Genomic DNA, 15,456 nt, shown 5'->3' on the forward strand with positions numbered 1-15,456 from the left:
ATGCTTTAAATGTATGGCATGGATGTGAAAGATCTTAAATTCTTAATCTACATTTAACTATGCGACATCCTATAAGAGGTAGTTGTAATATTTTATACAAGTACACTTTTTTAAAAAATCAATTGTTTCATTTAGTTGTTTTCTATTTTTTCATTTAGCAAATTAAGGTTTGAAGGTATAGGCATCAAAAAGTAAGAGTTGGGTTTAAGTCATTTCCTCTTTTGATTCTTACGTTGCAGCTTAATGCTGCTTTTCAGTGATTAAATTCTCTGCTAATTAAAGCACAGTTCTAATGTCAAGGATAAATTATCTCACAGGCTGCGCAAAGAGCTTATTTCCTTTAGTCCCTCACTGAAGAGCCAAATATGACGCACAGACAGCCCCTTTCATGTTAGGCTTCAGCAATGGGTTTCAAATGATAAAACATTCTTCAGTTAACACAGAACATCTCTGGGATGACACATTTGGAATGTTTGGTTGTGGTCTGGCTGCTTTCCAGCTCTTTGGGAATGGAAGAAGCTTTTCAAGAAAAACGAGTGGACTGGATTTTTACTGTGTTTCACAGATGAATAGCTGCAATATTTAGATTTCAAAAGTTTTTTTTAATAAAGAAAAAAACCCCAAAACATAACATCAGATGGTTTTATTTCATATTCTGAGCTTACCTATCAGTATTACTGGCCTGACTCCTGAGTTATTCAGCAGATTTTCAGGAACTATTACAGTCTCCCCTGCAGGGATGGGCTGAGGCTGTAAAATTCCAGTTAACATTGATTGAGGAACTGGGACTGACAAAAGAGGCTCTATAAAATACAGAAGGGGAAAGAAAACTCCCATTACTAAAAGACTCATACTGTGATTTGGCCCTATGAACAATTAAAGGGGAAAGAAAACCCCTCCCATTTCCACTGATCATTAATCACAATAAAATTCAAAACACTTCTGCATTTCCTCTAGCAGCTATAACAAATTTAAATAAAGAACCAAATACCCTTCCTTAACTCCACCCCATAAAACAAACAACCTTTTTCTATTTTTTTAAAAGGAGTTACTGTATTGTTTGTAGCTAAGGGTGAGGGGAAAACTAAAGGGGCCAAAGAGGAATATGCATCTTCTTACAAAGCCAGGTACTGGGCTAGGAGATGTTCACTGGGGCCACCTTTTACGGCTACCTGTCAGCATAAAGAAAGGATGAGAGTCCCTGCTAACCTATGACCTATGGCATGCTGATTAGATAACTAAACACAGCCTGCCATCTCAAAGCACAATTGAATTTTGTATTGGTTTACATGCTTCTGAAGTCACAAACATTAAAATTAAGCTTTCATCATGAAGAAGCCACGGTGGTTTTTAAAGTAAAAGAGGGCCCCAAATACATCTTAAGAACTAGATATAATCCTCATCTTTTTATGTAATTGTAAGGCTTCCCTAATGATTTGCAATAATCTATAAGTTGTTTGAAGGTAAAACAAGGTTGCTGTTTTGAAGCTACAGATATCTTCTTTGATTTATACAGGGATTTTAATCAACCAGGAAATGGATTGTTTAAAATTAATACCCTCTTAGTATGGACTACTGTTATCCATTAACAACATATTTCAAAGTAATTCCACAGAAATGAGGGAGTGGCTTGAGCCCAAAAGATGCCTTCTCATTTTCTCTGTATAGCAGAATTTAAATCCCATGTGTGCCCATAAGGTGCATGATATTCAACTAAGCCCTGTTCAGAGTAGACCCATTGCAATTAATGGACCTAAGTTAGCTATGTTGGTTAACTTCACTGGATCCATTCGGAGTACAACTAACACTGATTATAACCCACTATATTTCCAAACCAAAAGACATGGGTTTGAAAAATACATATGCAATTTTACATACATGTCAATTATGTGCAATCTGAATTTAAATATTCTAATAGAGAGAAGTTTCATTATAGAAATTCAGACTTTAAAATTACCAGCAAAAAATGGCACTTGGAGCATATTTCACAGATGCACATGCATACTGGTTTTCGGAGCTGCTGAGTTCTGAATGGATTTGTACATTGCCCCTTAAGAAGAGAATCATGGAACTTAAACCCATATTTCCATCCAGAATGTGACTGCAACATTCTGTTATAAAAAAATGCTCTTGTTAAATCAGACTGTGGTCCAGAATACATATAGGGGGTTAATAATTTTTAAATATGCTGCAGATCAGAAAAACTCAAAAGACAGGGAATGCACAAAGTACTAGTAAAAAGTAGTGGCAGATGATGGGTGAATAACTGCATTAGAATACTGGAAGGCAGGACTATGAAACAGCTGATGTGTGCAAATATGCATGTAATTTTGCATCGGATTCAAATGGAGTATTTGACTGATAAATGCATTTAGCTTTATTGATAGCACAGTAAAGTAGTAACTACACAGAGAGGAATGCAATTTTAAAGCAAAGGGCTACATCCAACTAACAAATTCATGGAATCATAGAGTTGGAAGGGACCCTGAGGGTTATCTAGTTCAAACCCCTGCAATGCAATCTCAACACACAGTTCCACATCCAATTTTAAACCATACTGGACCCTGCTTAGCTTTGCAAAGTTTTACTGTTGCACTATGGAGCTTAAGTTAATTGTATCCATGAATTTCAGTGGGTCTACTCTGAACGCAAAAGACAACTGATATTTGCCAATTATGAAATGTTGAAATTTGGAGTAAAGTTTTCCACGTCATGGAGAAAAGGGCATGCTGACATACAGCTGGACATTGGGGGCACCCAATTATCTCATCTAACTCAATAATGTATTTGTAAAAGCATTTGAAAACACTTAGTGATGGGTTTAAGCCAGGTGGGCTACAGTGCTATTAGTAATGACATGCTCTTTTGGTTGCAGAGAAGTGAGACAAATCTAGTGTGGACAAAGCCACATCTTAGGATCTTGCCTGATCTTGGAAGAGGTCGAATGGCAGGAACAGGCACAACTAAGCCAGGAGGAGGAGGAGGAGGAGGAGGCGGAGGAGGAGGTGGAGCAACTGGTGATCCAGGGGACCATCCCCGGTGTCGTTTCTTGGGGGGCCCAGAACTGGACATGGATGCTAGGTTGAAACAAAGCACAAACGAAACAAAGAAAAGAGAGAGATGAGAGCTTGCGCTAATTTAAACAGAAACCCAAACAAATGTGCAACGGGAGCTCAACAATAGGTGATTTGCCCAGTAAGGTCCAGTGACCCCTTAACACTTTTAATTGCCTCAGAAATGAGCAAGTGTTCCAGTTACAGGGAACCCACAATCAGGCAAGGAGGAAAAGACAGAGCAATCCTAATTCTGACCAGGGTTTGATCAAAGCAGCAGAATCACTGCCATCTATGAATGTATTTCTGGTCAGGGCAGAAGGAAGTGGTGGAGAGTTTTTGCTCCCTTTTTAAATATTTGCTGTGTCAGCTCTAGGTTGGCGCAGTAGAGGGACCTCAGAAAATGAGGTGCCTTAAAAATCCAGCTGATCTTGGACTGACCCCACTTTGCTTCTGAAAGGCTCCCGTTTCGGGGCCTTCTGCTGGTTACCACTAGAAGGAACATCGTTCATGCAAATCAGCTCAAGTCTTCCGCAGGTACAGCAGGGGCTTCCACAGCACCAGTATCCAGAGTAGGCACACTTCCACACCAGGGATTAGGATCACCATAAATTTATTAAATTTACATCCTGCCCTCCCACTCAAAAGCAGCCCCTCACGAAAAACACACCAAAGTGATAAAACAACCAAAGCATCTACAAACACAAAACATTTTAAAAGCAATTCCAATACAGGTGCAGACTGGGAATGATCTGAACTTAAAAGGCTTGTTGAAAAAGGAAGGCCCTCAGTAGGCACCAAAAGGACAAAAAGAGACAGTGCCTGCCTAATATTTAGCAGGAGGGAATTCCAAAGGGCAGTTGCCACTTCCTGTATTGTGCTGAATGACTTCCTGATCAGGTAGCATCTGCAGGAAGTCCTCTCCTGCCGATTGCAGTGATCAGCTGGCCTTAGTCCAGTATACCTGAAGGAGCGTCTCCACCCCCATCATTCTGCCCGGACACTGAGGTCCACTGCCAAGGGCCTTCTGGCGGTTCCCTTGCTGCAAGAAGCAAAGCTACAGGGAACCAGGCAGAGGACCTTCTCAGTAGTGGCACCCGCCCTGTGGAACACCCTTCCATCAGAGGTCAGAGAGATAAACAACTACCTGACATTTAGAAAATACCTAAAGGCAGCCCTGTTTAGGGAAGCTTTTAATGTTTAATAGATTATTGTATTTTAATATTCTGTTGGAAGCCGCCCAGAGTGGTTTGGGAAATTATTATTTATTATTTATTATTATTACTTATAAAAAAAGCAACCATCTCTTTAGGATCATGCAAGGCTGGGAGGTGTGGCCACTGCAAGTGGGAGCCTTGAGGGGCAGCCCAGAACATTATTACAGGCACTAAATGCCTGAAATGCCCCTGGTTTCATCCAAACAGTGTTTCTTTTGCACTCCATTCCAATATGGTGCAGCACTCTTATTCATTCAAAACTCTGATTATCTGAATGTTAACTGCAGAACCATTGAGGCTATATTGAAATAATTACAAATTCAGAGGGTTTTGTGATGTTGCTTTTTACCTGGCTCCCCAGCTGCATTGCTAGGGCCAGGAGACATCGAGTGAGACACAGGTCGGGAGACTGTAGAGCTTATCACATTAGTCCTTCCTCCATGGTTGTTTCCACTAGCAACATCAGTGGCACGCAGAGACAGGGGAGCTGAATGTAACAAAATACAGAGTACCCATTAGATGACTGTTGGCAAATGAACATGCATATTGAAGAACACAGAAAGGCTACAATAAGCTGATACAAGCAATGTGTGCACAAATTGCGTCCTATGCATTTGAACCGTTGTGTAGGGCTTCTCTATTTTCTAGCATAAACTATAAAGTAAGAACAAAGTGGGATCAAGCGTATCTGGAAAACAGAACCGGGAATGACAGCACAATCCTATGCAAGTCTACCCAAAAGTTAAATCCCACTCGGTTCAGCAGAGCTTACTCTCAGGTAAATCTGTTGTCAGTCCCAGTAAAAAGGCATTTGATAATTTTAGTTTGCCTTGACTAGATCCCCCAAGAATTATTAGTTTTTAAAGTGTTTTAGTTTCATTTTATGAAACACAACTATATTTAGAGCCTTAATGTCTGAAGCACTGTTTTCCCAGAAGGTACATTAAGTACCTGGACAAAATGCTCAGATATGAATTTGGATACACAAAAGAAATCTATGTACTAGGAAGGGGTGAAATTCACCAAGCACAGTTCTATACAGTCTTCGTTCATGTCAGTGTGCCCTGAGCAGATAGATGCAAAAGAGGACAACACTCCTGCACCTTTAATAGTTGCCTAGGAGGAGGAATTTTCACAAGCCCTACGCGAGATTATTTATATCCATCATTTTTATCATGGGAGGGGGGTTTGTCGAAGGGGAAACAGCATGAGCGTAACCAAAGCAGCTTCCCCCTCCCCTAGATCAAGTAAAACAATATAAATACTTAACTGACCAATCACATTGGTTCTGCTCCCACAACAAAAATCCTGACTACACGCATGGTAGCCTTGCATGCTCCTAGTAGGAGTAGGGCTTGATGGAGGGAGTCTGATCTCCCCACTCCTCTTTGGGCTGACAGAAGTTGTTGGATGTGAAACTACAGCTTCACCTTAAATAAGCAGGTTTTCCAACCACTGAACATTTTGGAAAGAGGGGCGATCCTGAAGTGCTAATATTCTTCCAGTCATAGGATTCTGGAAGGGTCCCCTCTTACAAGAATTAGCAAGCCTGATTACTAACTACTACAGACCAATTGTGGAAACCGGATGTTTGGCAGTGTCATGCTGCTTTGACTTTGTATTCTAGTTGATTTATTATTTACTAAATGAATAAATTGGTGCACAACACTGTTAATCTGTTAATGATGAGAGTCAAGATTATCAGACTAGAACTAGGAAGACCCAGGTTCAAATTCCTACTGTGATATGAAGCTCACTGAGTGGCCGTGGGCAATTCACTATGACCTGGTTCACATGTCATGCTAAACCACAATTTGATTATCTGATTCTGGCTCAGCAGCTTAGCCATGCTGTATTAACCATGAACAAACCATGTTTTTAAGTCACAGTATGTTGTTAGTTTATAAACCTTGGGTTAATGTTAACCATGGCTTAGTGTTATGTGCAAACCCAGCCACTCTCTCAGCCCAACCTACATCATAGGACATGAAGATAAAAGGGGAGATATGACACCTTCAGTTCCTTGGAGAAAATGTAAATCACTGTGATATATATTTATGATACAGCAGTATATAACTATTTTTGTAAACAAATACATAAATAGAATAAATGTCTCACACACATCAGTATGATTATTATGAAAATAATGTGTGGATAACAGCAAACTTTTAGAGAGATATCAAACATTTGATTGTTGTGGCATCTTGCTTTAGAAAGAAAAATGCGTAGCTAATAGATCTATGTTTTGAGAAAATTTATAAATTTAGGTGAATGCAAGTTGACTCCTTTTCCTCACACAAATAACTTTATATCAGCCCTCCTGAACTCTGGGGAAGACATATTACCTGTTGCAAATGTGTTTCCTACAAGTTGTACCGGCAAAGCAAGTGGTTTCACTATATTCTTATTCCGAGACAAATCTTGAATTCCACTTAAATTAGCAGAGGAAGATTGTGCTGGACTGAACAATGAGGAGTCTGTCAAAGAGATTGTTGAAACTACTTTACAAAATCTACATTATCTTTGAATTTTCCTAAGATGTCACTTACATGAGCTCATTGAAATAATCATGCTGATTATTTACAAACATATTATATACTTACCACTTATAACACATTCAAGACATTTGTAAACTTATAACACATTCAAGGCATTTATAATTTTTAATACTTACTATAAAAGTGGTTTAAATCCCGGAACAAGTTACTAATAAATACTCTCATGTATTCAACTAAGGTTACTTCCAAGTAAGCAGTTTCATCTTCTAGGAGACTTACATACAAGTCTGTATGTTTCTACTTGAAAATAAGTCCTATTGTGTTAAATGGAGCTTACTCCTAGGTAAGTGGATACAAGCCTGCAATCCAAACTCCTAGAGCTTGCAAGTAGGTACACTTTCCATTTATCAGATATGCGAAGCAGAAAGTAGAAGTCGGCAGATGTGTCCTCTTCGAAATATGACAACCCTATCACGCACACACCAGATTACTAGTGGTTGCTGCTGCCTCGCTGCCATAGGGGATGTCTTGGGTCATCAAGCTCAGAATCACAAAGTTGGTTCTGGGGGACTGGGAAAGCTCCAAGTTAGGGTCCACAATTATGCTGGCCATGGAGAGGGGTCTACCACCTTCTGGCAAATATGATAAACACACCCTTTCTTTCAACCTAGGAACTTAGGAGGGATCTTCCCACAGTTGCAGTAGATTTGGAGGCACTTGGGAAGCCTAAGTTGCAGCACAACTGTGTGAGGATGATTTCACACCTAGGCAGGCTTCACTTCCAAGGCACTTTGAGCACTTTGGAAACGTAGTGTGACTGCAGGAACAGTTTAGTTGATACCAGGACTCTTTCACTGGTGAAAATCCTGGTGCCCACTACTGTTTTGCTGGCTACCATGGGGACCCGAACTGTAGGAACCCCCTGCACCAAGCAGTTTCACACTGCCCCATGTGGATCTCAAGCACCTCCTGTTGCCCCATTTTCTCCTTTTAAGTGATGCCATGCTCAATAATGCTTAGTCATCATTCAGAAGGGTGCCCCATTAACAGCAGGTAAACTGAGACATGCTTCCATTTCACGGTGATAGCCCAGAATTCTTCCCCAGTCCTCTGAGTCCTCATCAGACTCATAAGCCATCAGCAATAAAATGATTAAGTCTAATCATGATTTCCACATGGAAAGCCCTGGATAATTATGACCATCGCCTCCCCATAATTAACAGAAGCAAAACAGATTACGCAACATGCATTTAATTGGAGTGGACTTTTCCTTGGAAACAATGCATGCTGGATTTCACTGTGCAGATGAAGAAAAGCAAACAGGGCCTGTTTGTTTCAGCCTACATCAGCCCCAGCGAAAATAACCACTGAGAAAAAGCAGAAGGCAGAAATTAAATACCCTAGAGATAACACAACACTCTGAGAACAACCAGTGCAGTGCTGGGGAGGGGAAGAGAGGTAGAAGGGGGCTGTTTGCCAGCTGGAATAATGACGGTGATGAATACACACAGGAATTTCATATCATTTGCCAAAAGCCTGACTGCACTATAAAACACTGGTGCTTCTTGAGAACGATCAGTGCAGGGAAGCATGGCAAAGAAATCTGGAAGAGCACCCTCTTGCACTACCATATCTTCCAGAATCACTCAATTGTGGGCTAGTATGGGGCCTTGATGGGCTGGATATATCCCATTCTGCTTGGAAAAACTAAGTGCAACATGACAAAGATCTACATACTGTATCATGGTTCTAGTCACAAGGTAGCTAGAAGAAGCTGTAATATAAGGCAAACCTGTGGTCATATTTTTTCATATACTGTACAGACTTACCGTATATAGAGAAAGTAACTAAAACGACAACAATAATCTCTGTGGGTTAGTTACATTCAGGCAACAGTCTTAACTCTGTTGTTACAAAGAAACACAACAGGAATTATGTGCAAATATAAAGCCCAATATGCAGCATTTCTAGAGCAGAAGCTCTCGCCTTATTTTCCACTTCCCTGCCCTTCCCTATTTCCTTTTCTGCTATGCGTTTTAGATTGCAAGCCTTTGGGCAGAGGCTGCCTTGATCTTAATTTCCCCATTTAGTAAATTTTAGGAGTGTTAACATATATGTAATAAAAATAAATAAGTAAGAACTACAATGTTAAAAATATACAATGCTTAGAAGTTGGTTAGAAAACACAACCCTAACACACACACTGATGCACAAGCACTGGGTGTGAGGACCCCAAAAGAAAATTGTGGTTTTCATTTGAAAACATGAGTAAGGTATCTGGATTCAGGGACTGGATGTTTTCATAGGACTCCTGTGCATTTTATAGTTATGTAGAAGAGGCAACAGGAACAATTTTCTTACTCCTGTATGACAAGTTGCACCTCCAGAAATCCCCAACTGTTGGAGGTACAGGAGCCTTGTCATCTTGTAAATCATCCTATATATAGAATCATTTGCCAACCTGGTTTCCTTCAGATGTTTTGGACAACAATTCCCATCAGCCAGCTATATAGCACTGTCAAAAATTAAAGTTGCAAAGTAGTAGTCTGTGTACTCCAGTTCCTCCTCCTTCCTAACAGACTCAACTTGTGTATTTCCTAGTCCCATTGGCCTTGTCTACAATGAGCATAGTAGAATGCATCTGAAAAAGGGAATCGATTTCGGCACATGGAATCTATGAACTAGTCACCCTCCAAGTAGCCTTTTGTGTGTGGCTGCACTCCATTTTTTGAATGACAAGGAACTGGCCTGAGACATTGTTAAATTCTCTTTCAGGCACCAGGCAGAGACAACTCAAACATTTGTCACTTAACTTTCTTATTATTCTGGTCTGCTTTTGGTGAAGCTTTGATCTGACTGGCATGCTGGTAAAAGTGGGTGGAATTGTTTTTAAATGTGCTGTAGCTTTTTTTTCAGTTTTGTATTGTGAGATAACATTTTTCTGTCTGTTTCCTTCAGTTTCATTTCTGTGATTGATTTAATGGTATTTTAATGAGTTATTGTTAGCTGCCTTCCGTCGCTTACTGGGGAGAAAATCAGCATGCAAATGTTCTAAATAAACAAATATAAATCTCATATCCTATCAAAAGCCATGACTCCTCAGGATTGGTGTATATAATAAAACTTGCATTTTTATTATATTAGGTGGCATTTGTATTTATTGATGAAGGTAATGTGATAAGTGTCTCCACTGAAAGATTATAACTCTAGCAGGAGGTAAAAAGGGTTTGGCAGCTATGACCTGACAAACAAACAGTGATCTGGAAAAACAAACCAAATGAAAATCATGATGAGTTGATAAGGCAAAAGGAGAGCATAGAAGGTAGGCTTATTGACTTGGCAGGTGTAATAAGATTACTCATTATAGGTAGAATTGCTTCTCCGATGACTACATGTTTCCCACCAGATGTCAAAGAGAAAAACTACCACACTTTTAGAAGACATCTGAAGGCAGCCCTGTTTAGGGAAGCTTTTAATGTTTTATAGATTATTGTATTTTAATATTCTGTTGGAAGCCGCCTAGAGTGGCTGGGGAAACCCAGCCAGATGGGCAGGGTATAAATAAAAAATTATAATTATAATTATTATATGCCAAGAAAGCTCAAATCCAATATTTCTCTCTCCCTCCCCCATGCTCTCTCTTCTCTCTCACACAAAACACAGAGAAAACTTTCTTTGCATTGGGTTTGGGGCTTCTTACCGGTACAATAGAGTCTTATACATGTTCACCCAGAAATAATTCCCACTGAAATCAATGGGTCTTGTTCCCAGAAAAGTGTGGACAGGGCTGTAGCCTTAAGTTTCAAATGCAATATAAGAATGATTTACATTGCTTCAAGTGTGTTTAAATACAGACTCTTGAAACCCAGTATTTTTTTTTATTGTTGACATCACTGGAGAACAAATGAAGTACAGTCGTACCTTGGAAGCTGAATGGAATCCGTTCCGGAATTCCGTTCGACTTCCAAAATGTTTGAAAACCCAATTGCGGCTTCTGTTGGCTGCAGGAAGTTCCTGCAGCCAATCAGAAGCTGCAGAAGCCCCGTCAGATGTTCGGCTTCCAAAAATAGTTTGCAAACCGGAACAGTCACTTCCAGGTTTGTGACATTCGGAAGCCAAAATGTTCAGGAACTAAGCTGTTTGAAAACAAAGGTACAACTGTCATGGTTTCTGATCTTTTTGTTAGACATAGGCACAGTTACAATGTAAACCTTTATGGCCAGTGTTGTTATTGGCACAGACCAGTCTTCCCAGGTCAGCAGGCTCGGACTGATGGGAGTTGTAGTTCCAAACATCTGGAGGGAACCAGGTTGGTTTCCTGCCATGTGGTCCCAGAACTCCTATTTGGCCAACACATATGGTGTAGGAGGAGAAAACAAACTTACCGGTGACAAAAAAAACCAAAAAAACCCACCACCCTCTTCATCAGGATTCTGGCCATTGAAGAATTAAATTTACCTTGAAAGCTTATATAAATTCTACCTAGATTTCAGACAATTCAATAGAACATGCCAGCTCTGTTCTACCACTTAATGTTGCACTATAGGTAAAAAAATAATAATTTATATTTATTTATTTATTGAAGCATGCCATTTAAAAATATGAGCTTGTGCAAAAGAACTCTTAACCATGGCTAATAGCTGCTGTCAAATAAACACTGAAGTACCATTGAAGCAGGTGGGTAAAATTTGAGCTCAGTAATGGAGAGGGGGAATGACGTGTATGACCCCTTGGCCTGCTCTCAGTCTTTTAACCAAAATCAAATGAATTGTCTGCATTGGCTATATGAGGTCTTTTTAGGATAACTGAGGCTACATATACTATTTTTTTATTACACTGGACTCAGACACACCTTCCTCGTCCTGTTTCTTTTGCCCCACACTGCATGTCAACTTTGGTGCAAGGATCCTGGCTTTTATTAAACTAGAGTTTAATACAACCAGAGGCTTAATATTAGAGGCTGAATGGTGGTTAACCAGCACATGACAGGAGCAAGGAGAGACAAGCCAGGAGGGCAAGTGCTCAACTCCAATGCTCATTCATAGCATCATAAAACAGTTTATGAAGCATCAGGTTGTCATCCAAACAGAGCCTGCAACTTACTTCCTTTAAGACACCAGTGGCAATTTAAAGGAGCCTGTCAATTTATTAAACACAACATAACCAAAAATAAAACGAGTTTTCATCCAAACAGCTGTTCATTAAGATCCTAACTGAAGTGTTACCTAAACGATGGACCATTTAAATGCTGGAAAAAACATTTCTTCCCAGTTGATCTGTCTTTGGCATGAGAAACACATGGGCTGGACTCTCCCAAGCACAACTTTGATTCATTTCAAGGGAGGCTTTAGCAAGTCTTCTCCACAAGCCAGTGAGATGCATTGTGTGCTGAAGATTCCTCACACTTGGAGCAAACCCCAAGCCATATGATGCGAGTCATAACAGACAGCACAGTCACTGCTTCATCAAGTGTCAGCTCTAGGATACAATTAACTCACAGTGTTTACCTGTCTGAGTGAACCCTGGCTTGTATCCATTAGCTGTTCCACTCTCAGGGGTCACAGATGGAGACGCTGAAGAACTAGGTTTAGCAGAATGGCTATCAGAAGAAGATGGCCTGCTTCTACATTCTGCAAGTGAAGTAGCTACAATACATATTAAAGCAGCCAGGTTTCACAATTCAGCAAAAAAAGGAAGTTTGAAAACATCAACAAATCTTTTTAAACATTTTTAAAATGCTAGATATAAAAATCCATTCAAAAGCAACACTCTTGGAATTTTGTCAGAAAAGGGCTGTTTTCAGCTAAGAAAGCTGCAGCATGCAGCAAATATGAGCCTTATGCTTTGCTAGGGAAACTCAAGAGTGATTTAAGGGAGAGAACATCTTCACACAAAGAGGGCTCAATACCAATCCAAATAACACCACCATTCCGTGGTATATTATGCAAGTCAAAAGTAATTGTTATATTTGTATAACAACAAAAGAAAGGGCTTCTGCATAACTGCAAAACCAGTGTTTTACTTGTGTGCAGAAAAACACCTAGGATGCCGCACCGGAGAAGCAATGCAAAAAAGCAGACAGTTATAGACTTATGGCTTTTTGCAAGCCACATGTGGGGACAGAGCAGGAAGGTGAGGGAGTAGCAACATTAAGTGCAATTGCACACGACCAGGAATATTATGACAACTAGGAAATTCACTGCATGGCTGGCTAACTGAAAGCCTTTTGTAAACATCCAGAAGACTGCCTAATATTTGCCCAGGGTACTTGTTCTCTCTGATCTCATCACTCAAGGAATCACAAAGCAAAATGAAAAAGTTTAAATTCTGGCATAAGTATCTATCTATGCCCATCACTGTCAAATGTTCTTGAAACACATTATTTGACTCAGGCTTTTTGTGCTGAAGCTGATCTTTCTATTAACATTGACCAAATATTTGATTTCCACAGTTTTCACAAAGCTCATAGTGTTCGTTTAGTGAAGGCCAGTGTGTGTTGTTGAAAAGAGTGTTGAACTGCAAATGGGGAGGGCCTTAAAACATAACTGTAGTCAGCCATGAAGTACAAGGAATGGTCTCAGGCACACACCAACTGTGTTGCACATCACACTAAAACATGGTTTGGCATGACACGAATGAGCTAGAACAAGCCCAGGTTCCTTCTCTCCTCCCACGCAGCTCAGAGGAGAACATTGGTAGCATCTAATTTCAGCTTCCTTGAATCTCTAGCAGTTTATTGTGTCTATCAGATTGTGGTTTATCACTAACTGTTGTCCAGACAACACACACACACACACACACACACACACACACACACACACAAAACTGAGATTAAAGGAAACTGAGAGCAAATGCCACAAAAGTTCTTGTCCTGGTTGCGTGGGAGTATGTGAGCCCAGGGAGAACATTGTTCCAGCATGTGCACATGTGTCAATGTGGCCACTCTCTCTCATCCTAACTTACCACACAGGGTTGTTGTGAGAATAAAGAAAGGAAACCATGTTAGCTGATCTAAATGCTTTGTTGGAAGGGTGAGATAAAACATAATAAATATTTGTGAACAGGTATCATGTTGCTGTTAACATGATGCTCTATTTCCTTTAAACTGAGCTCTAAACTCTAACCTGAGCTGAAGTTGTAGCTCAGTCTTCCTCAACTTGGTGCTCCTCATATATTCTGGACTATAGCTTCTCATCGACTATGCTGGCTGGGAGTGATAGAAATTGCATTCCAAAACATCTGGATCATACCAGGTTAGGAAATATTGAACTAGTCTATCAAATACATTCACTTACTACACTGTCATCAACTGAATATTTCTGCAGCAGTTGTTCATGGACGTATGCGAACAACCATGCAGGGATAGCAAACTTTCAGGGCATCTTATTATGTTTCTAGGTCTTCACCCAGAAATGTTAAGTGTGAATTTGTTTAGTATCATGATAGGAACCTTCCCTTACAAAAAATAAAGGGGTGGGGGTTTCAACAACTTACTATTTAGTCAAGCTACATTTAAAGTTCTCTAAACCAAAATAAAGGGTATGTATCTAACAGGATGCTTGTTACCTTTCCAGCATATTAAAGGTCCCTTTGACAGCACACCTTGGGAGCTCCTTACTAGGTAGTACTTTAAGTGCTTCTGCTTCTTTGGCTGAGTGGTGAGCTTCAAGTTAATGTGGTTGGAAAATTCAGTGAAATATCGAAATCCTCTTTCTCCACAGCCTATACAGTTCCCAGAAAAACCTGAGGAGCGGTGGGGAGAGAAAATACAGATCAAATCCTTCCCAATATATTCTGTGAAGTAAAACAATTCAATCCCAACTCTTCATTTTGCTTCTACTAACTGCATGTACCAGATTCCTGCTTGGAAACAAATATATTCCCAGTTGCACACAAATAGCTTGAAGAACAAAGAAAAGATAAGAGCGACATCTAGCTTCATCATTACTCCCCAATGTATCATTCACCAGCCTTGATTCCACCTGTTCTTGTATATTCTAGAAGATCAACACTACAGTATTAGGAGGTGCAGATAGTTCTAATAAGATCCTCGGTATCCTTCCACAAAACAGTATTTCTTTGCCAGCTTTAGAATGCAAAGATCATATTTCCTACCCAGAACCCAATGTTCGTCTCAAGTTCTCTGTTAATGCTGCCTTGGTTTTCCTTGGATTTATTTTATGTGGAAAAAGGATTTAAAGTAGTTACAGTGGATGGGAGAGAGGAATCAATATTCTCTAGTCCACAAAATTCCCCGATGTAAGAAGTAGTGTTTTCACAGCAGACTTTCCCCTTTTGCAGGGGGTTATGACAGGACATAAATAAGTAAATATTTGAGGCAAGGCACTTAGTACCATTGAAACAGAAGTTGAAAGCTCAGCACTCCAAAGAGTACTGTAATCTCTTCTAAACATAAAAGACTTGGGAAGAAAGGTCATAAGGTCAAACTAGTTTCACAAGGTGGCCTAAATTACATCTTTAATTGGGCTCTACTGGATAAAGTTAGGGCTATATATTATCTTTGACCCATTGTAGATTTCCTACTGATTTCAAAGAGTGCTTTGCATGACGACAGAAGGCAAACGACAATCGGCCAGTGAGGTGTAACAAAACCATCTCCTAAACATAGTCCCCTGGGGATTATAATCTGCGTTTAGACAACGTGTTCGACAGCAGGAGCCACACAAC

At 40.0% G+C, this 15,456-nt stretch overlaps 1 protein-coding gene across 12 annotated transcripts in view; it reads right to left on the bottom strand.

Moving 5' to 3' along the window:
• GREB1L (GREB1 like retinoic acid receptor coactivator) overlaps nucleotides 1-15,456 on the bottom strand; it is a 168,113-nt gene that overhangs the window by 44,459 nt on the left and 108,198 nt on the right. For 7 of the 12 annotated variants that reach the window (XM_060277884.1, XM_035125266.2, XM_035125264.2 and 4 more), the window contains 6 exons: nucleotides 14,335-14,511; nucleotides 12,276-12,413; nucleotides 6,616-6,747; nucleotides 4,620-4,757; nucleotides 2,925-3,077; nucleotides 666-803 (listed from right to left, as the gene is read on the bottom strand). In XM_060277884.1, coding sequence (XP_060133867.1) covers nucleotides 666-803; nucleotides 2,925-3,077; nucleotides 4,620-4,757; nucleotides 6,616-6,747; nucleotides 12,276-12,413; nucleotides 14,335-14,511 — 876 coding nt within the window. The remainder of the gene's footprint in view (nucleotides 1-665; nucleotides 804-2,924; nucleotides 3,078-4,619; nucleotides 4,758-6,615; nucleotides 6,748-12,275; nucleotides 12,414-14,334; nucleotides 14,512-15,456) is intronic. The other 5 variants (XM_035125273.2, XM_060277887.1, XM_035125269.2 and 2 more) reach the window with 2 other exon arrangements.

This window comes from Zootoca vivipara, chromosome 8 (genome assembly GCF_963506605.1).
Source record: "Zootoca vivipara chromosome 8, rZooViv1.1, whole genome shotgun sequence".
In the NCBI taxonomy this organism is placed as follows: domain Eukaryota; kingdom Metazoa; phylum Chordata; class Lepidosauria; order Squamata; family Lacertidae; genus Zootoca; species Zootoca vivipara.